The sequence below is a fragment of the Numida meleagris genome, chromosome 1 (genome assembly GCF_002078875.1).
Source record: "Numida meleagris isolate 19003 breed g44 Domestic line chromosome 1, NumMel1.0, whole genome shotgun sequence".
Classification (NCBI taxonomy): Eukaryota; Metazoa; Chordata; class Aves; order Galliformes; family Numididae; genus Numida; species Numida meleagris.
This window is the reverse complement of record NC_034409.1, coordinates 180,701,070-180,722,895: the sequence shown is the minus strand read 5'-3', so window position 1 is coordinate 180,722,895 and position 21,826 is coordinate 180,701,070. Positions and strand designations below refer to the sequence as shown.

At 40.5% G+C, this 21,826-nt stretch overlaps 2 protein-coding genes across 12 annotated transcripts in view; both read left to right on the top strand.

Moving 5' to 3' along the window:
* Positions 407-20,610, top strand: C1H11orf70 (chromosome 1 C11orf70 homolog). 4 transcript variants are annotated; one of them, XM_021381083.1, is made up of 8 exons: positions 408-1,347; positions 1,702-1,783; positions 3,635-3,707; positions 7,923-8,089; positions 10,311-10,483; positions 14,179-14,270; positions 16,067-16,133; positions 20,328-20,610. In XM_021381083.1, exons 1-7 carry the CDS (start codon positions 1,238-1,240, stop codon positions 16,096-16,098), a joined length of 729 nt encoding a protein of 242 aa, XP_021236758.1. In that variant the 5' UTR covers positions 408-1,237; the 3' UTR covers positions 16,099-16,133; positions 20,328-20,610. The 4 variants fall into 4 exon arrangements, with proteins under 4 accessions (XP_021236750.1, XP_021236758.1, XP_021236763.1 ...); XM_021381075.1 differs by lacking the exons at positions 16,067-16,133; positions 20,328-20,610 and adding an exon at positions 15,125-15,195 and having other exon boundaries at positions 407-1,347; XM_021381088.1 differs by lacking the exon at positions 14,179-14,270 and having other exon boundaries at positions 411-968.
* Positions 21,220-21,826, top strand: part of YAP1 (Yes associated protein 1) — an 83,852-nt gene continuing 83,245 nt past the window's right edge. For all 8 annotated transcript variants that reach the window (XM_021381049.1, XM_021381042.1, XM_021381025.1 and 5 more), the window contains exon 1: positions 21,220-21,737. In XM_021381049.1, the coding sequence (XP_021236724.1) occupies positions 21,420-21,737 (318 nt within the window). In that variant the 5' untranslated portion in view covers positions 21,220-21,419. The remainder of the gene's footprint in view (positions 21,738-21,826) is intronic.

Genomic DNA, 21,826 nt, shown 5'->3' with positions numbered 1-21,826 from the left:
TTTCCTTCCTATTTTTCCTCTCCTCTCATTTCCCTTTTTTCTTTTTTTTCTTATTTCTTTTTCCTTTCCCTTTTTCTTTTCCTTTTCTTTTTTCTTCTCTCTCTCTCTTTTTTTTTTTTTTTTTTTTTTTTTTTTTTTTTGTATCCTATGTTTGAGTCTACACGTCTTGAAGCTGAGAATGCATGTGTTTGGTCATTGTTGCTACACATCACTCCCTGCCCAAACCAGTTCTTTCACTCGGGCTGTTTAATCTGCGGCTAGTAATATTAGTGGCAAGAGGAATTTACCAGAAGGGGTAGCACTGGAGTAGGTGGAGACATGATGAGAGTAAGGCTGTAATTATTTGTTACAGGTGTCACCTTTTCTGTTTGTACTCAAATACTAAGTAGAAAGGCACACTTTTTGTTCTATCCCATGACAAAGTTTATTTTTGTTTTAACTCTAAAGTTAAATCCACGGGATGTCTTTCAATGGGCAATGCCTATGGCTTTGTATCTGTTCTCCACTCTGGTCTCCAGAGCACAATGCGCCTTCGTGAGAACCGTAACCACTGCTAAGGTTCTTAGTTAGAAACCAGTCTGTGGTTAGCCGAAGCAGCAGATCCACGGGGAAATGACGGTTTTTTGGAGATTTCCAGCAAAGCAACAGCTGGTTTTGGAGTGGGGTGGGTTGATGGAGGATGTAGCAGAAGATGTGCAACAGCCTTCAGCTCTTGCTGGTGTCCCTGCCAAGGGCAGGAAATCCCCCACATTGCTGGGTGTCTCTGCTTTAAAAACAACTTCCTTCAGTAACAACGTCCTGCCCTTCAATTTCCCACTGGGAAAAGCCTGGAAGCACGTCCTCACGTCTCTGAGATGGCTCAACACTCTGGGAAGTGGGAAGAAGCTCTGATTCACCACCGCTTCATAATTCCTAACTGAGGGCGTTCCGTCATTCGCTTTGCGGTGACGTGCCGGGGATGATGTGGGGTCAGTCAGCCGTGGGGGTCCCACTCCTAGCCTCGCACACGCGAGCCTGAGTTTTCCTGGCGGACAGATAGTAGCAGAGGGGAAGGGGGAGATGACTAACGTTTAGCTGCGAGGATTTATAGCGAAAGCTGGAAGAAATCCTGTCAGGAGAAGGGCAGACAGGCGCCGGCGGAACGCTCGTTACGGGGCCGAGCCCCGCGGCGGGAGCGGGCAGCAGCGCACCCCGCGCGGCGCCGTCCCCATGGCAACCGCCGCGGCGGCGCTGAAAGATGTCGGCCGGGGAGTGGTGTGGTGCAGCGGGCTTCGTATTCCGCCCCCTGCCCCAGAAAGCCTTCCCCTGCCTGCAGGACAGGGACATCCGGGAGCGGCTGCTCAAATGGTGGGAGGGGAGAGTCCCGCCGGGCCGCGGGACTGGTAGGGTGGTGGGGAGGGCCGGGAAGGCGCGGGCAGCGCGGGGGGCTGGAGCCCGCTCTGCGGGGCTGTGCTCTGGCGCTGAGGCGAAAGGCATTCGTCCTCGTCCCTCAGCCTGCTGCAGTCCCCGGTGCTGCTGGGCGGCCGCCCTGCCTGCCCTCCCCTCGGTGGGGGGTGTAAGTAAGGGTGGAAAGGGGAGAGGAAAACCACGAGTCCGGTCGGTGCTCTGAGCAGAGCTGTATGACGTGCCCAGGCAAGCTTGCAGCGTGGATAAGCAACCACTGTGTATGCACGATATTGCTGCTCATTTTTTCCATTTCAGGTCAATGCAAGGCAGGATCGCAGTACAAGCATTCAGCTTCGACCAGCAGTTTAAGCCCTATCAAAAGGATGAGTTTGTTATGGTAGTTTTAAGTTCTTTATCTCTTAAATACCGTTTATTGTCCCACTGTGAAATTATACCTGTTGGAAATCGACGTGATGGAAAGTGTTGGAGTAATGTTAACATGTTACCTGCCTGCTCACTTTCCACTTGAAAGCCGATGATGGAGGTGTGGTGCTCAAAGTCTTGTTTTGTGGACTAACAGTGCTGTTCTCTGAAAATATTTCAGTCTGTCCTCATGTTACTCTGTTTAAGATGGAACAATTTAGTCATTCGAGCCTCAGAACAGCAATCTGAGTTGGATGCTGGTTTTAGCCACCGCACTTCAAGTTGAGAAATCGGCCTGAGGACTGACTTTACGCAGCATACGTGCAGTTTGTCCCTTAGCTTACAGCTGTGACTGCTTTGCCCCAGTAAATACATAGTGCAATCAGGCATATGTATGTACCACATGACAGAAAATGCAAGGTTTTAAAATTAATTGGATACCTTTGCTTGTGGTAGATTTGTGTGCTCTCAGCTTTCTAAGACGCAGTTACTCACTGATCATATGTTCTTGACTCTTGTGTGCAAATCTGTTCACCTGTTTGTGAGTGGAAAAAAAATCACAGAATGGCTTGGGTTGGAAGGGACCTTAAACATCATCTTGCTCTAAGCCCCTGTTATGGGTTGGTAGCCCCCCACCAGCTGAGGCTGCCCAGGGCCCCATCCAGTCTGGCCTTGAGCACCTCCAGGGATGGGGCACCACAGCTTCTCTGGGCAGCCTGTGCCAGGGCCTCACTGCCCTCTGAGTAAAGAATTTCTGCCTGACATCTACCCTAAATCATCATCTGTGATTTTAAAAGCAGCATTTTTTTTTCCACCTTGTTGTCTTAGAAACTTTTTATTCAATTTATGTCTATTTTATATTGCTATCTTGGTTGAATAATTGGGCCTCTTGGTATTTTAAAGGAATTCATACAGAACTATGCCATTATTTCATCTCCCACTGAAAAACATTCCAAATGATTGAAGTTTACAAAGTATGCATTTAGTTTTCAACGCTTGTCTCTTTTGAATTAAAAATTTAAAATTTTCATTAAGAAGTGATAATTTCTCCGTAGCTGTCAATTAACTGAGAATGAAGAGACCATTATTTTACATAGTCTGATCTCTCTGCGTCCCAGAAAGGTGATAAAGAGATTTGATGATGTGGAGACTGAAAAATCCATCATTTTCTTTAGCAGTTTGTTAGTGATTTTTTCACTCTGGTTGTGTGCATATGCATAACTTTGGGTTTTCCTAATTGACTTACCTATCATTGTTGGCTATAACACCACTATGCATTTTTCCTTTTTTACTGATAAATTAGTAAGATTTAATACTTCAAATCTCACTGTGGGATGTTTTTTCCATCCCTTCAATAACTTACAGATGTCTTTTGCATCTGCTGAATCATTTCTATCTGTCTATGCTTGACCAAGCTTCAACTTTATTTACAAAATGTAAATTTTAGCGTTTCATTTTTTTTTATCTCAAAAGCACTGCATGCAGATGTAGAAATCTTTCATCTCTTCTTCCTTTTTCTGTACTTACAAGGATTTCTTTAATCCTTTTTGTCTGTTATTGGACTGTAAATCCTTTATGTAAAATCTTCATACTGCATGTATAGACATCAGTGAAGATATCTTGCATATATAAAGGACATAAGCTACACAAAGTTACAAAAACAGATATTTGGTGGTATGGTATTCAGTAACAAAACTGCAAGATCATACAGCATGTACTTACTAATTGTATCCTTCCAATTTGTTTTGAAAGTATCCATGGCACTATATATGATGATTTTATGTTTAATTAAATTAACTCTTATTCTCTTATTTGAATATTATAGGCATTTTTTAACGATCAGAATGTGAACTCCAATTTAAAGTTGCTCTCAGCTTCAGGACAGTGGACTACACTGGGTAAATTTAGAATAAATTAATCTTTAAAAAAAAGTCTGTGTTGCAACTATTCTCATTTACAGTTTTGTAATGACAATTCAAATATGTGTATCTTCATCTGACTGAGATATTTTTAATTGACTTCTTATACTAAATAATAAAAAGATTTTCATTTAGTTTGTTACTAAATTGTCAAATTTTACACTTTTTTTCTTGATGCCTGCATTGATTCATAAAACAAGCTACTAAAGCTATTTTTGCTCAGCCTGGCATATTCATGTATCAGACATAATCAACTATTTGTTCATTTGAACAAACAGAATTATTATTATACCTTATTCGAAGATAATATTTCGAGAAAGACACTTTTCAATGGACGCAGCCACTCAGTTTAGGACTTGAGATTATTGTTCTGTTACAAATTAAAGTTGAGGGAATGGAAGATTAGATAGTATATTTACACAAGCTCAGGGCTCTCTATCCATACAAAAGAAGTTATCTAGGCACAGAAGGAGATCACTATGATAGGTTACTGTAGTTGCAATCGTGGCATAAGATTGACTTCTTATTTGTTACCGTATCATTATATACTTAAAACACTTGATTATGTCTGTAGATGTAGGTGAGACACTAAAGGAGAAAGTTGAAAAGCAAATAGCACATAATTTTATGGCAACACTTTGAAATTGTATTTTTGATTATGTAAATGAGAAATAAAATGTCATGGAAATTGCGCATGATAATGTAATGGGATTTTTTATGTAATGTGAGCTCTGCTATCTCCAGAGTGATTCTCTTTAATAGGAATATTTTGGAAGGATGTTGTGTGAAGTCCTCCATTCTTTCGGCTTGTCTGCAAATAATTTACTGTGTGTAAATATTTCACAGGGCAGTGGGAATTTTCTAGCTTTTCCATTTTGTCTCTGGATTTGGCATATAGGTTTTCCCCCCTACATACAGTTTTACAAACTATCTGGTTATTAAAACAAATTACATAAGAAGTAGGAAAAAAAATCCCACATTCCTATTCAGGTACCTCCTTTTCACTCTGTCAGGCAAAAAGATGACAGATGTGTTTCAAAGCATGGGTAAATCTTTTCCTGCTTTGGACAAGAATCTTTTTAGACTATCTGTCAAGCCTATGACTTGCCTGTAGTGAAGGTCAGCAGGTTACATACCTCATGTTAAGAGCGGAGGGTCACTAGCCAAGTATCCCAGCGTAGCTCCTGATTCTGCTCAATCTTCCTCTGTACAGAAGTAATGCGTTTTGTTCTGAGGACTGGAAGAGTTCCCTTTTTAAATCCTGAACAGCTGGTATATCCCATTTGCTCTTAAAGATTCATCTTCCCTTTCTTTGCCTATTTTTGGTGAGGAATGTTGGCACATTTTTCTATACTTAGTCTTCATGTGCATTTTTTGAAAATATAGTAAGAATTCGCTTTGAGTAGGAGGAGGTACAAAATCATCTGGTATTTTCGTCTTCAGACACTCCAATATATTAATCCAGATATACAATTTACTTGCCAGCATGGAGTACATTTTTTTAAAAAGTTCCTATTCTTGAATGAAAACACTAGAAATGGGATTTAATTGCTTTATGGGAAAGCTGAAGAAAATGACATAATGTAGGTTGATTCTAATACTGTGTTTATTCTCTTGCAAACAAAAAAAGTGAGAGCTCTTTTGCAGGGGATGATGCACCATGTAAGTGGGCTTTACACTGGTTCTTAGGAACCTCCCCCTTCTCCCCAGTATGAGCTTGGGCTGAAACTATTTATAGACTCACGGAAAGAATCTGTCAGCTTTCTATAAAACATCAGTATAATGTTACTTTACAAGGGAGATTTTTTTTCATAATCCTTTTGCATTTTTCAAGATGCTGTCCCCTGTTACCTTCTCAGTGAGAATGTATTTGCTTTTAAATTTAGTGCTTATGGTTTCACTTTCATATTTATCTCCACCTCTTCTCTGTTACTTGTCCATTCTCTTGTCCTTCTCTAAAATTAGTCTCTAAAAGTTCCTTATCACTTTTATTTTGTTGTTCAATCTCAGTTTCTTTCCCTTTCTGCTGCTTTTTATCCTCACCTTTATTTTATCACACCATAATATTCTCAGTCTCCATCTGTTAGATCAAATGGTGGCATAATATATGGGGTCCCAGGGGAGAGCAAAGCATTGTTCTCTCATCAGCTCCCCTGCATGTTGGGATTCCCAGTAGAATCTCACCATAATATTTTTCTCAAGGACATTTTAGGTAAACAGTGCATGAGTTTATTCTCTTATTTCTTCTGATTAGACGGATACACTACCACTTCTTCTCACACCGTGCTCCTTAGCCTGTGTGGTAGGGATGTTTTTTTCCTTTCTTCCTGACTCTGTAATAGAGTACCTGATAGTTCTTCATGTGCTTTAAGCTCTCTTCATCTCTTACTCTCTTATTTCTAAAATAGAAGCAACACAAGGACCACATTTGATGCATTCCAACTTAGGTATTGACTCTTGTCTTTTTAAATAGCTTCAGTGAAAACTAAATAGTGGTTTTTCTTTTGACACATTACTGGCCTTGCACCTGTCAGCAGTCTTAGGGAGGCAGGACTGTATCTGCTTAAGCTCAATTAACACTTGAAAAGTTATCTTCAAAGGATTAGGCATACTTTCTTCTTTCTTGCAAGTAAAAATTTAGCATTTGTTGAAGAAAGACTCTGAGTTGCGATATGAACTTGAAGCTCTAATGATTTGGGTTTAATGATCTGAGAGGCAATCTTAAATCAGTAATTTTTTAGACTGTTGCTACAGGTTTTCATTTACAAAAATTTTAGATGTCATTTGAACCTATAGAATCTATAAATTGTCAAGCTTCACCTTTTTACTTTTGAAGAACTATCTTTTTATTACTGAGTACTTAATTTGCATTATGTATGTTCTTTATCAACTCTTCCGTAAATACTAAGTTGCATGAGGCTTCCCTGAGGTACGAATCTTTTTTAAATATTGGAGGAATTCTAAATATGTCTAATTTGGGGTTTATCTCCCCCATACCATATATGTGACATGTTCATTTAAAAGTATATTGGCAGCAGTTTATAGATGTTCCACAACTAAGAAGTTTTGCTTTAGTACTTCTCAAGACATTTCTTCTTCCTATTTTAGTACTCGCTAAACACTGTAAAACTGGTTACTCTTTTCCAGGAAATTCTGAATCTCCAGGTTCAAATCTCAAGTCTCAGATGGAGAATAGGGGCTTCCAGTATATTCAAACTTCTCCATTTGCAGTTTACTTTTCAGAACTACTGAATGAGACACAAACCCTCTCCCTTTCCCCAAGTACAAAGCCTATAATAGCTCAGTTTCTTATACTTTGAGCTGAATAACTGGGAAAATGTAAGATGTCTCCTTTATTTCAAGTCATTTGACATCTGATTTTTATTAATCTTTTAGCAGTTTTTTGATTCATAGGTCTTTACAAAACAGTTATGTTAGAGGCTGATTTAGCTTGTTTTAAATCTCACAGAATTAAATTTCTATCCCTGTGAAAAGAATCCAAAGAACTAGAAGTTAGAGGAGTCTGTGGGTAAGGGATTGGAAGTTAGTGAAAATGGATAAATTGGTGAAGGAAAAAAAACTTTTTTTCACCTTAGGTTATGAGGCATTAAGTTGTGCTTTTTCCATCTTGTGATTTCAGTTATGTAATTTGATTTGATAGTTTCTATATGGGCAGCTAAGAGAATGTCCAAAACACTTGTTGTTGTTGCTGTTTTTTAACAAAAGGTGCCCTTTCTTCATACCATGTCTTTAGATGTGAAGTCAAGCAATTAAACACCAAGCTTTTCACAATAACTGACTTTCTCTACATCACATCAGCCAAATAAATTAATTGTAAAATCTTATTCAAGATTATATTTTAGCTCAAATAAACACATTTTCAAGCCATCAGCTCCTCTCTAATTGTTTTTCTTAGTGTGGATTGGATAGGTGGTAGGGATTTTCTGGATTTATGTATCAAAATGCTGATCTGAATTAACCTATGAATAAATCATTTCTATGGATAATGTCTGGGAGAAATCTCAGAGATTTTTGGAAGTGTGGAGGGAAGAGAAATGTTAGGTTATGCTGCATGTGCAAAGATTAGGATCAGAATGAAGTGATATATGATCTTAGAAGCATAGCAGTTCATATATCCCCCTCCTTTTTTCTAATCACAAAATACTTGAAGTGAATCTTTCCTTTATATTCCAGGTTCCAAAGTGACAGCGGTTGAAGCTACATTAGTGCCCTGTACACAGATTTCCATGTCATTTTTTGATCGGCTTTACACTGAAGGAGTTGTTAGAGAAAATGGAGTCATTGTAAAATGTTACGATGAATATTACGATGATATCCTTATCTCTGATGAATTAAGGAAGGTTGGTACCGCAGTGAGTAATCCCCACAGTGCTGTGATTCTGTTAAATGCTGAAGGACATTTTCAGGGTTTGGTTTTTTTCTTCTTCTGGCGATACCTTGGAAAGTTAAAAATGGGAATCAGTAGCCATGTGACAGAAATGACTGAGGCACTGAAGTAACTGAGTGTGTCAAGATACAAGCCTGTTTTCCGTTTGGGCCTTCTTCCATTTTTAAGTGGGGAAAAAAGGTAAAAACAACTTCTGCCCAGCCTTTTAACAAGCAGTCACTGCTTAGGTGTTTGTGGAGAAATCCAGGTACTCCTTCTCCTAGACAGGGAAGGCAAGTGGTGCCAATGGAAAAATCCCATGATGCCCAGACCTGCAGGTTCACCCAGCCACCCAAACAGTTTATGAAACTGAATGCACTCAATAGCTACATCCTGAAGCATTCCTGACTAGGAATGCTGACCATAACACATGTGAAGGTATTTAAGGAAAAGTATCTTGATACTTTGAGCTGAAACAGAGGAGAGAAGACTAAGAAAAGGAAAAAGATTTTGTAGTGTAATGCTGGAAAAGGACTAAATATAACTATTGAACAGGCCTGCAAGATAAAAATTCTTTTTGTCACATTCCAGTGGAGGTGTTAGAGAGCAGATGATTCTGAAAAAGAATCTAAGAGTGTCACTATCTTCATCAACATATGTCTTCACTGTGTTTCTTTTGACTTCATAAGCTAAAACAAATTTTTATTACTTATGTTTGTTTAACATTAGCAAAGCATAGAGTGGGAGAACTGGATTTTGCTCTTCCTTGTATATATAATCAACTTAAGTACTTAATAATTATAGAGTTGCACTCATTTGCACTTGGCAAATCCTTTGAAGACGATATATTTGAACCAGTGACACTGGTTACAGGATGTGACCTGAAATACTGGTCTGTCTTGTAAAGTTCTGGGAAAAGGAGAGATCTCAAGCTCATGTTTGAATTTCAGATATGGTTTGTCGCCTAGCAGCTCAAAATACTTTCTGTTTTCTTATAAGTTGGGTATGTGTGAAATGTTTTCTGAAAATGAAGTATATTTGATGTAATAAAGTTAGAGGCAACATTTAAAATAAGTAATTGGAGTTTCGGTCTCTTTTCATTTTCCTTCCCTTGGAAGACATGCATGTGTCTGCTTTTTTAAGTTGCAAGATTCATGTTTGTTTGAAATGATGACTCCTACTCATAAGACTTAAGATGGCAAAAAGAATTAAGAGTCAAAATCTTCCATGACCAACCTCAAAGCCTCAAGCTAAATTAGTCAGCATTCTAGGATGGTAGACTGTAGGGGGCAGCAAGCTGTCTAGTGTCCTGCTGTCAGAAGGTGCCATCAGCTGTGAAACTTCATGTTTCATTCCTACTCGCCATGTCTTCTTTTGGTTCAGCCAAGCAGGGGATTGCAGTTGCTGTCCTGGCACTTTTTTACTCAGACATGCCGTGACATTATAAAGTGGGCCACCCAGCACTAAGCTAAATCTATCTTAGACCTGTTTGCCTGTGTGTGTTGGTATCTGCAGATTAGCTGATGTGACTCGATTACTTTATAGTCATGCTGTTACAGTTCCTGTCCATCCTTACAGCTGGCAATGTTGGGACTAATCTAGCAAGACCCTCTGTGTTCACATAATATTGGAGCAGAAGGCAGGTGGGACACATGGAAGCAGCTGGATAGCATGTCTTGCTTATCTGCACTACAGATAAACGCTCACTAGAGTTGGCAGTAAAGAATGGTGTGAATTTCAGTGATCTCCTCTGGGATTCCTCTAGGAATGTGAACTAACTGTGTAAGTTTAGAGGCAAAAAGCAAATGTGGTCAAAATTACCAAAGGCAAACTAATAGGCACTGATCAACTGACCAAAAATAGCCAGATTAGTTTCAGATTATTGATTGTTTCATCTGCATGGTGAGCCACTTAACCAATGTATTACAGGACTCTTGAAGAATCTTCCCTTATAACTTGTGAGCACAAATTTGACAGTCTGTGCTTCTGCTTTTTTATTGTATCTATAAATTTTAAACATAATTGGAAGAAGGATTTAGAGAAAATCACTTACTTCCATCCCTAGAGCATATATTTTATATGAACACAAACTCTGCATGACTTACAGCAAAGTAGCTGTGCTGTTTATGTACTTCATCTCAAATAAGGTTTTTTTGGTCTATTTTACTTCTTTTATTATTTCCTTGTTCCACAAGGTCTTGCTTCTGGAAGATTCAGACCATTATGACATATTTAGTGAATCAGACCGCAAAGAATTTCTGTTCTGTCTTTTTAAACATCTTTGTATTGGAGGAACTCTTTGCCAGTTTGAAGATGTACTTGGCCCTTACTTAGAAACTACAAAGGCTTTATATAAAGACTTGGTGAGGTAAGTGTTTTCACTTTTATACCATTGTGTATGTATGTGCTGCACGTGGATACTTTCTGTCAATTAGTGTAAATTTACTGTGCATTACTGCTTCAAAAATAGGGCTGATATTTAATTAATCTGCAAGCTTATTTGTGTTCAACTTTTAAAATATCCTAGAACAATGGTAATAGTTCAGCAGCAAAATATATTGGGTTATAATGGCAGCTGTCCTTCGCAAAATCTTTTTGTTGTATCACAGGAATGGCCATCAGTGTTTTGTAGTTCACTCTCATTTTAAAGATTTTTGTTTGCAGAGTCCTTTAATGAAAACACTGCATGCCATTGGAACTAGATTGTGTTCACACTATCATTGATAAAATATCAGCAATTGGTCTTGGATGCATAGTCTTGGACTACTGTCAAGCTGCTTTTGTTTAAGGATATAAAAATTGAAATACGTTAGTTGAAATGTTTAGTAATTCCATCTAACTATTGCTTTTTTAAATAAAGATGAATTTTGGTATGCTTTATTCCAATAATATACTTTTTGCAAAAATAAGGGTGGTAGAATCTGACTGTTAGCATGACACAGTGAGCTAACACTCATTTCTTTGCCAGGTCTGGTATATGGAATTGCTTGGCATTCATGTATTTTGTGCTTGAGATTAGAGGTGACTGACCAGAGATGCTGATTCACAAAAAAAAAAAAAAGGCCATTTTTCTCCCTACCATGACTTCTCTAACTGGCAACATTTCTTACTTCCTTCTTAGTGGGAAGTGGAACGTAACTGTCAGCTATGCAAAGGCTCTTTCCTATCTGAGCCAATGGGAGTATGAAGGTCATCAATAATACTACTAACATTTTATTCTGTATTCTTATTCTATACTTTACTACTATTAAGAAATTTTGCTGAGACATAAAGAATAATATGAACCTGAGCAACGGAAAACAATTACAGATTTCTGAAATGTGAGATGGTATCTATGTTATCAGAGTTCTTGTACTTTGTAATGTACTGGAATGAACCATACAAAGCCTTCAAATTACTTAGAGTAGGATTTTTTTTCTATTCAGCTGTATTTGGAATGGTCTGAATATCAACTGTGATTTCATCTCCTGTTCAAGATTGTATACATGCATATTAGAAAAAAAAATCTGTAAGTTATATTCATCATTAGGTCTGTTCTTAAAATGCCTTTCGTTAAACAAGAGTAAAATCTTTCTGTCTGAACAAAAATACAGTGAAAGGATTAGAGCCAGTGACTCTTAGACACCTGAGTATTTCTTTACTTCTTGAACCAAGCCATTCACTTTCTTGCTTCCTTTGGCTGCGGTTGTTTTTCCTAAACAGGTTAGTTTTGTTCTGAGCCACTCCTCATCTCCTTCATGTCTCCTAAAGCCTTTTTCCCTTCTTTTTCCTCCAGTAAACTGATAAGGATGTTAAGTAGTTCTTATTACTCACCCCCTCCCCTCCAAAAAAAAGGAAAAAAAAACACCTCCCAAAAAATCTTCCCCAACATTTCATCTCTCTTTCATTGTTTGCTTTTTCTGTGTCCTCAACCTGTTCCCCATTTTCCCCTTACATATTTCTGTAATTTTTCTCTCTACATCTTCCCTTTATATTATAACAGAATAAACCATTTCCAGGTCTGATTTTTTTTTTTTTTAGTTTGGTTTGTTGGGTTTGTTTGTTTGTTTGTTTGTTTGTTCCTTTAATGTTTATCTCAGGGCTTGTTTTTGTTTTACAGTTTTCAGCTTGCTCTCTATCCTCCAAAGTTTTAAAATACACCTGTTCACTTCAAATGATGTAACTGTATTCTGTTATTTATCTACTGTGTGTCTCTCCATTTCCCTGCCTGCAGTGTCTGTTGATTTCTCACTGCCAATGGACTGGTATTTGCACTGCCTAACAGTTGAAAAAGCAAGTCACAAGATAACTAAATCTTTTATCTTGATCCTTTGATATTAAGTTCTCGGTCAGTCTAATCAGAGAAGCTTTCGGTCTTGACGTTTCCGACCTTCTCTCCCAGTTCACAGTCACATTTATCTCCTCCTTTCCTTCATTTCCTCCTGCCCCTAGTTTATCCGGAATCTAAGGTGTTTGTTGCTGTTGTTGTTACTGCCTTATTAAGAGAGAAAAAAGATGTTAAAAGGGCAAGTAATGCAGCTTTGAAGAGGTACCCTTATGCACCAATTTTGACTTAATTGATTTCTAATTTCCAGTCTGTGCTGTACACTGTTATTTTCTTTTTTTTTTTTTTGCACAGATAACACCACACAATAAAGCAATTAAAATTACTTCCTTACAATCTCTTTATTTTCAGAAAACAGTAGTTCACAACATTAGTGGTCTCTTAAATTCTTTAACCAAACCATTCACCTACAACTCCTGTCGAAGCCCAACTAGTTTTTAAATTCTTCTTTTCTAGACAGCTACCCTCTGGTTTTGTTTCATCCTGGATTGCAATCTTATTAGATACATTCTACTCTTTGTAATATGATACTGAAAACTTATCATGGTATTAAGAAGTTCTGCATACTGTATACTCTTATTAAGTTATTTTTGTCTTGACAGCTCCTGGGCTCGGTAGAAAACAAAAGGACAGTACAATAATTACTAGCTGTTAGCAAATGTGTGCTGAAAAATTAGTTGGCACAGATGACCTTAGTTGAATCGTGATATAACTGTAGACATATTCACCCACTGCTGTTTGGTCCTGTCACAGTTTTTCTTAAGGGAAAGAGCCTTGATATGAAGAGTTTCACAAAAGTGTAACTACTGCAGGATCTGCAGAGTGACAGACCCATTACGAGCTTTTACCACTTCTTTTTCTTGCAGTTTCTTCTAATTGCTCCTGAGTTCTAACTCTAAGGCACTTAAGCTCAAAATAATGTCAGCAGGTTGGACATTTTGTTTTACTAAAAGCATTTACAGGCTTATGGTCTTATTATGATAGAATTTGATAATCTTTTGAAATTAAATGCTCTAGATATTTGACAAGCACAGCTAAGAAGTTTCAAATAAAAGTATTAAATGACAGAGGTTTTCTACTTTGTAAAAAGAGTAATATTTTTTTCATGATAAATTTATTCACAGTTTGTTTGATATTAACCCAGCAGTAATTATCCTGTGACCAACTGAATCTGTCCAGATTTTCAGCATGTCACGTTCTGCATAACCTGAAAAAATTAAAAATGTTCGTAGCATTTTTGGTTTAGCTAATATATCTACGTGACAAAAATGTGGTAATTAAATTCTATCTGTGAGTTTTTGTGATTGGTAAATCTTGTCTTCTGTACCTAACTCCTGTTTTTTCTGACATTGTCTCTTCCTGGTGACAAGTACTGTAGTATCTTGTCACTATTGCTCTCCTTCTCTCTCGGTGTCATCTCCATGTCCTTTCCCTTGCGTTAAATGAATTTATGTGAAGGATTGGGTTGTTTATTTAATGGTTGGAAAGCCTAATAAAACATTGCCAGTGAGTAAGGTGAGAATGTAATTAGAATTCAAAGTGAATTGATCCATGATGAAGAAGTTTGTTCTTCATAAACAGAGGATAGATGCACATTAAAATGATGAAGGAATTTCCATATTGAATTAACAGTTAAGGAGTTAACAATTTGGAAGAACAAAGTGGATATTAAGACAGTATTTTAATGGAAATACTGTCCTTTTCAAGAAGACAAGGGTTTTTTTTCTGAAATCTTTTAGGGAAAGAATACAACCCCTATGCAATGAAGCTTGTCAGAGGGAACATCCTGGTTTCTTTCTAGCCGTCAAGAGAAGAATATCATCTGATTTTGGTAGATACATTATTTTGCCCTAAAAATTAACAAATAAACATGACTTATGGGAAGCTAACCACGTGGGAAAAATTTCTCCAGGCAATGGAATAAATAAGATTTACTCTCTGTCACCATTTTCTTTGGTATCCTATATACAACATAAAATTTAAGAAGCCTGAAATTAGAAGTTTTCAGATAGAAGAATATGGAGCCAGAGTAACCTAAAAACAACTGTAGTTTCTGAGGATGGATATATATGGCAGAAGTCGCTGAGCCCCCCGACCTGCTATACCCTGGTCAGAAACTTGTCACCCTTTGAGCAGACACAGTTGAGGAGTGTCTGAAGTGCTGCAGTTTACAGCCCAGTATGTTAGCATAAACTGACATCCATTTTAGTTTATCTTAATATGCTGGTCTGTAAACTGCAGTGGTGCAGAAGCTGAGTCATGAACCAGTTGAGCTGTCCCTGCTGGGAAGACAGTAATCTCTCGAGGGGTGGTAAGGCAGACAACTGGGGCCAGCACCAGTTTCAGCAATGCCGTCTTAATCCACTGTTGAGTATATCAGCATGTGAGTTACAACAAAAAATTCTGAGAAAGCGTCATTACTGACTCACCACAGGAAAGATCTACTTCACAGTACAGACTTAGTTCCTCCATGACTGTCATTACTTTGCAGATGAAATCAGTTAAAGTCATTCTTTAATTGGTTAAAAAAGTAACATTGGTTGGGTTGGGGTTTGTTTGTTCTTATACAAAGAAGCTTTGTGAATGCAGTGGTAACAGGGGACCGCTGTCGTAGCTTGGAGCTGGTGCGGTGTACAACTGGGCTGCGTTTAACACACCCTCTCACAACTTTGTGACCTTTCCCAGGAACTGAACCTGTTTGTGACATGACAGATTCTCAGCAGATTCTGGGAACTGTATAAATATGGAATCAGTAAGGGCTCAACTAATCCACGGTGAATCAATTTAAACAGGAATCTGTGCGATTAGATAAATTGATAGAAGTTACATGAGCTAACTTAAGAAGAAATATAAGCATCACTTAAAGCAGATTTGAGGAAAAATAATACATTTTAAGATATCTCGGTTTAAAATATGTTGTTGAGGTAATTGGCCACTCTGCAATAATATCTTAGGGCTAGTAATATAGTAATTAGTTAGTAATAATATCTTAGTAATGGCAATGGAAGAAATGTCAGACTTCATCACACATCTGGCTATAAAAATTGGGAAAAAATACCACCCTCATTTGCATAGCTGTCTATATATACAACATTCTAAAGGATTAAAAATGAACTTTAAACAATCATATATTAATTAAAAATAACCTTGTTTGCATTTCTTTACGAATTCTGCTTCTACTTCCTACAATCAGCATTAAGATGCAGTTTACAGCTTTTTCTTGAAGAATGTGTGAAAAGATCTTTAAAAGTTTAGCTGCATGACTTTTCTTAGCTATCAAAATGCAAACTTTATATTGGAGTCATTTAGGCCTGGTAATATTGCTGGGATTTAGTAGCTGAGAATGCTGAAACCGCCACAGATGACTAGATTCATTTTCATTCTATAGTTTTCAGTTGTCACGATATCCATGTTATCTAAGAGCAGTAATGTAGCTTTTCATGGTCAATGTAACATGAGTTGAATTTTAACTATTAATTTGAACTTGATCAAATCTGAGCAAGAACACAGTGTGTATGTTAGAAACATATTACAGTTCATGTGTTAAAAATAATTTATTAAATGAAGGATTCTAATAATCTGTGGTTACTGTAAATATTATGTATCATTGTATCTCTTGTATTTCAGTGTTCAAAAGAATCCTGAAACAAAAGAAATAAGCATTACTTCTACTGTCTTCAGAGTGTCTGCATATGTAAGTATTCATTTTTGGTACAGGAATTTACTGGAAGAAGAATGCACAACCTAAAAATATTGAATTGATATTTACATATATTACACTTTAAAGAGTTATTTTTCCACAGTTGGTTTTTTTTTTAGTCTGTGAACTCTGTGCCTGATCTCATCCTGCTTGCACTCTTGAATAACTCTTCATCAGTAATCACCAACTAAAATTCTATTTGGTTAGCTCACTAAAAATACGTTTACTGGATTACAATTTAAGTCATAATAGTCATCCAGAAACTAGTTTATTAAAAAAAAATACTTATTTAGGTCTGAGTAATTCTATTTTTAGATCTACTTGAGATAGAAATAAGGATTAAGAATCCTCTCGTGACTTTGTATAGTTCTGTTTTTAGAAATGTTGCTAGAGCTGTATGAATAGCCTGTATTGCAACTGTTTTTGTAAAGACAGCAAGGAAATCTAGTGCACAAAAGGGTGAGGGTGGTGAGATGTCAGCTAACCTCTCTTCCCCTCCCTAGACAAGTCTCACTCCTTTTTGTTTCTCTTGCAAAACCATAACATTTGCCATCATAACAAATTTGAGAACTGGTTACATGTTTACTAGATTCAGCATATCCGTAATTTAATTGCTACTACTCCAAAGCCTCCTTGAGTAACCACAATACGTAAGCAGATAATGTACCCGCATCCAAAAGAAAGAGCTGATGTCATTTCAGGCTGCACAAACTTCCCTTTGGTGTACCAATAGCCCGGTTATTCATTTGTGGGTCATCATCTTTTAAGTACCATGTGTAATTCAAAAAAGCTTCTGAAATGTTCTCTAAAAATAAGCACTTTGCTTATGGATCACAATTCATCTTCCCACCGAGCTGCAGACTTCAGTAAAAAACGCGATAAAAAATGTGATATTTTATTACTGTTTTTCCCCTATTTCTTTGTCAAATGCATTGATGTGAGCTTTGTGTCCTCCTGTGTTTAGGTAGATATTTAGATATTTAAGAGCTTCCTTAGCTGTATTTGCCGTACATCAAAGATCATCAGCATTTAAAAAAGGCAACCTTCAGCAACATTTGGAAAACACACTGGATGGGCAAAAGCAAATCCAGGATGAATACAGAGTATGCTATCCTCCCTTAGGGGGAAGTTTGGCTTTTACTGCATATTCTGTAAATTTGTGAGGTGAAAGAGAATTTGGAAATTCTGGTTTCCACTAAAGAAATCCTGAAGAATCTTCCCTCAGAACAGAAGAAGTCCTAAACAAGTAGGTCTGGGCTCTTTGTCGGTCCTGTGATTCCAAACTCCTAAAGCTCTACTTGGAAATTACAGGCAGGGTACCTACGAGAACACAATTTCATGTGGTTTTGATGAAAACATTTGCTCAAGACAACCTATTTCTGCAGTAAATAGTCTACAGTTATTTTACCAAATCAACTCAGAATCTGTGGTATGATAACTTTAATGCTGAGGTAACAATTTATAAACCATATTTTCTTGGTTTGTATCTGAAAGAAATGGACGTAACCTCTTAGCCTGACATAAAAGAAAGCTGTTCTGCTAAACGTGACCTGAACAGCAGCCAAGTTAGAAGAATCCACATTTTTGCAAACTGAATTAATAAATGGACAAATAAACACACTTCATTTGTTTGCACAAATACAAGTAGAATCAGGAATTAAGAATTCTATGTGATGTCATCTTGACAGCATCGCTCTCCTTTTATTTGTTTTTTACACTGTGGCTAGTAAGCCCTCCTTTTGGAAACTATCTAAAAAAAGAACGCTACTAAAATTGGGTAATACAGAGGTTGAACCGGCTGTCAGCAATATTGTATGAACATTGTGAGTCATGCCTCCTTTTCAACAAGTCTGTGTCCATAGATACATAACTCGGTAGTGCGATCGTATCAAAAACAGTGATGGAAACTGATGATGAAAGGAGTATGGCATGGTTAAAAGCAGTTTAGAACAAAGTCGTCAGATCTCATCTCAATATTTCAAAGTACTAGGGTGTAGTTATAAATGTCTGTAGATCTGTTTAGCATCAAAACTTTGTAGAACTGGTCAGCATGGGAGAAATCATTTTAAGTCTTGTGACCAAGTGCTAACAGCTTTGGCACTAGCATAAAATGAAACTTTCTTATAGCCGAAGTATTTGGACGCAAACTGCTATTTTAGAACTTTCTTTACCTGCACCTTAACTATAGCGGTGCTAGGAATCATTGTAATAAATGGCTTCTTCAAAAATTCTTTTTAAAAAACTGACGGTTAAGTGGTGCTGTTCTGAGAGAGGTTCAGCAATATCCTTATTTCAGCATGATGCCGTGCACGTTTAATCTTTCAATCATCTGCAGATAATCTGTATTCCTACGAATTAAAAATGAAACGATCCTAGTCTGTATCAGTAGATCAGTTATGACAGCCACTGCATGTCTGAACCAAACTGCGGGTGGAATTGGTGTGACTCTTAACCCACGTGCACGTACCCTATTGCTATAATGATCAGAGCAACTCCACGTCAATTCTAGTGCTATTATACTCAAGTCTTTCAGGTGTTTTTTCTTGTTGTTTCTTTGTTTTAAATGGCCACTTTACTTACTAGGACAAATTTAAGAACGCTTTTAACTTGATTAGATTAGATATATTATTTTCCTCATCCTAGGTTTGTTATACTCTGGAATTTCTTGACATACCATCAGAACTTAATTTATTTTTGTCCTTAAGTTGATGAGTAAGCTTCCAGTGTGCATCTGCTGCCTTTAAACAGTCAAAAATGGAGCTGAGTTCAGTAAGGACTGCTAAGTGGGATCTTCAGTAGCAATGAAAATAAGTGTAACTAGCAGCTGTATCTCAACGTCGGTCTTTGGTTTTTTTTTCTGTTTTGTGCATGAGCTTAGGTCACTTTTGGGTTAAACTCTAGGGCATCATGATGCTGGATCCTGTAATATCTTAAAGCTTGCTCTCCTTACTGCAGTAGAGAATCCAGTATCTGATACACACGGATCTCTGTAAAACACCTACAGAGAGTTAGGTGTCTTAACCTGAGAGCTATGGAGCTTGTGTGCTGGGCTCTTTAAAAATAGAATGCTATTTTTAGCAGGCGGCATTTGACTACCATCAGAAAATGATGCAAATAAACATATCAAATCTCTACCTGTCTTAAACAATGCTTTTATGGTGGTGCTTATCTTAGTTTAAGATTTATGGTCTTGAATAATCACTCAAAGGAAGACATCACAGCGTATAGCAGGGGTTTCATCCTCTGAAATAACAGAAGCAAAATTGGGGTGCCTGCAACAACTACTGGATACAATTCACAGAAGGTCCTGGGAGCAGAAATCAGAACCCAGATCTTTTCCTTCTGAGCTGACGGCGTTAACTACAGGGAGAGGTTACAGCTTTCCTGATTCCTTGATCCAGAAAGGTGCTGGGGAGCAGGAGGAAGCTGTAATAGGTTTTCAAAGGCAGGATGTGTGAGCTACATCTCTCTTGATCTTTTAGATGCTCGATCACCAGATTGAATGCATCAAAACCCAACCAACCAAAAAAAGCAACCTCCAAGCAATCCCCTCAGGTTCCTGGGCTGTGAGGCGTGTTGGGCTGTGCTGCAGGGGGAAGCAGGGCAGCAGAAGTGGGTGCTGACCTGAGGAGCCCGCTGCAGCACCTGCTGATGGCTGAGGGAGTTTTTCCAGAACAGAGGTTTTGGAGCTGGGGGTCGAGGTTCTCCTCACGTGCTTTCTGAGGAATGACACACAAACTGCTTTCAGTAACAGCTCGGAGTTGTTCAAAGCGCTGCAGAGAGGTTTGCCATAAGCGCAAAGTGAAAAAGAATCATTGGTAGTATGGCTTTATGTGTTAATATGCAGCCTGTACCTATTTTTGTATTTTAATGGAACGTGATGGGACCCTTGTGTATCTAATCAGCTGGGTTTTAGGCTCCAATCGTGTAATCCTACGCTTATGTGCTTAATTCCACATTTTGTATTAACACTGCGTTTGTCATAAAGTTCTAAAGTTATTGAGATGGATAATCCGCGCTTTGTAGCGTCACTATTGTAATGGAGACAGAAGGCCACTTCCATCAACCACAGCGCTCCTTCTATTGCGCCTTAGCTGGAACATAAAGCTGCCCCGCACTCAGGTTTTATGGACTCTCCCGGCGGGACCCACGCTGTAGCTAACACCGCCACTTTTTCCCTCCCCTCAGGACGACAGCGGCCTGTGCTACCCGTCGCGCACAGCCCACGCGCAGACCTTCTGCTATCTGCTGCTGGACCCGGCCCGGCGCCACGTGCACGCGCTGTACCACCGCTTCGGGGCCGGCGCGCCCTGAGCTCGGCGCGAGGCGGCCGGGTGGTGGGTCGGTGACAGAGCAGGCTCCGTGCAGCGCGCCTGTCGGGCACGTCCCTTGATGCAGTTTGCCTGAGTTTTGACCTTCTGATGCTGTTTTCCCGAGTTTTGACCAATCTAATAAAAGTAACTTCTCCAGATGTGTCTGTCCGCGTCCCTTCCAGCTGCAGGGCCGCTGCCCCTCGCCCCGCCGCCAGGTGAGGCCAAGGCCCGGCGCCCCGCTCCCTCGGTCCCGCGGGCGGGGTCGTGCCCCCCCCCGATTCCCCCCTCCCCCCCGTCTCACAGAGGGGGGCTGTCCCCTTCCGGGGCGGCGGGGGAGGGGAGCGCCGCAGCTCTTCCCCACCCCCTCGGCGGGAGCCTGGAAGTTGGGAGCGAAGTTGGGGAGAAATAAAAGTTGTGGTTGGCGGCGCGGCCCAGCGGCCGTGGAAGGCGGGCGGGCGGTAGAGGGGAGACGCGCGGGTGGGCGCGCAGAGAGGGGCTCTGGGCCGGCGGGGCGAGCTCGGCCGCGGGGCGACCGCGGGCCGGGCGCTGTGGGTCCGGGGGGGCGGGCGGCTTCCCCTGCCACGGGGCGCCCGGTGAGCGGGAGGCGGTGCGGGCGGGCGCGAGCAGGAGAGCCGCGCGGCGCAGGGCCGTCTCGATCGGATACGGTGCGGGCGGGCTCAGGAGGGGCGGAGCCGGCCTCCGAGAGTGATTCGGGCGGGCGTAACTGCGAACTTTTGTTTGGAGTGTTGTGCGAGTTAGTTTCCGCCGCCGGGACGGAGGCGCCGGCCGGGCTGGGCCGGGCTCGGGACAGCGCCGCGCGGTCAGAGCCGTTTCGCCCGTCCCCGCCGAGGGGTAGGAAGCGCCGGGGACAGCGGGACGAGCCGCGGCGCGGGGCATGCGGGGCCGGCCCTGCGCGCTCTGAGCCGCCGAGCCCCGCGAGGAAGCGCCAGGGGGTCCCGCCGCAGCCATGGATCCCGGGCAGCCGCAGCCGCAGCAGCCGCCCCAGGCGGCGCAGCCCCCGGCCCCGCAGCAGGCGGCCCCGCAGCCCCCGGGCGCGGTGTCGGGAGCTCCGGGAGGCGCCGCGCAGCCGCCGGGCGCGGGGCCCCCTCCGGCGGGGCACCAGATCGTCCATGTGCGGGGCGACTCCGAGACCGACCTGGAGGCGCTTTTCAACGCCGTGATGAACCCCAAGGGCGCCAACGTGCCGCACACGCTGCCCATGCGGCTCCGCAAGTTGCCCGACTCCTTCTTCAAACCGCCCGAGCCCAAGGCTCACTCCCGCCAGGTGAGGGGGGGCGACCCGGCCCGGCGCAGCGCCGCGATCTCCCTCCTCCCTCCCCTCCCTCCCTCCGCGCCGCCGCCGCGCTCCTCCCG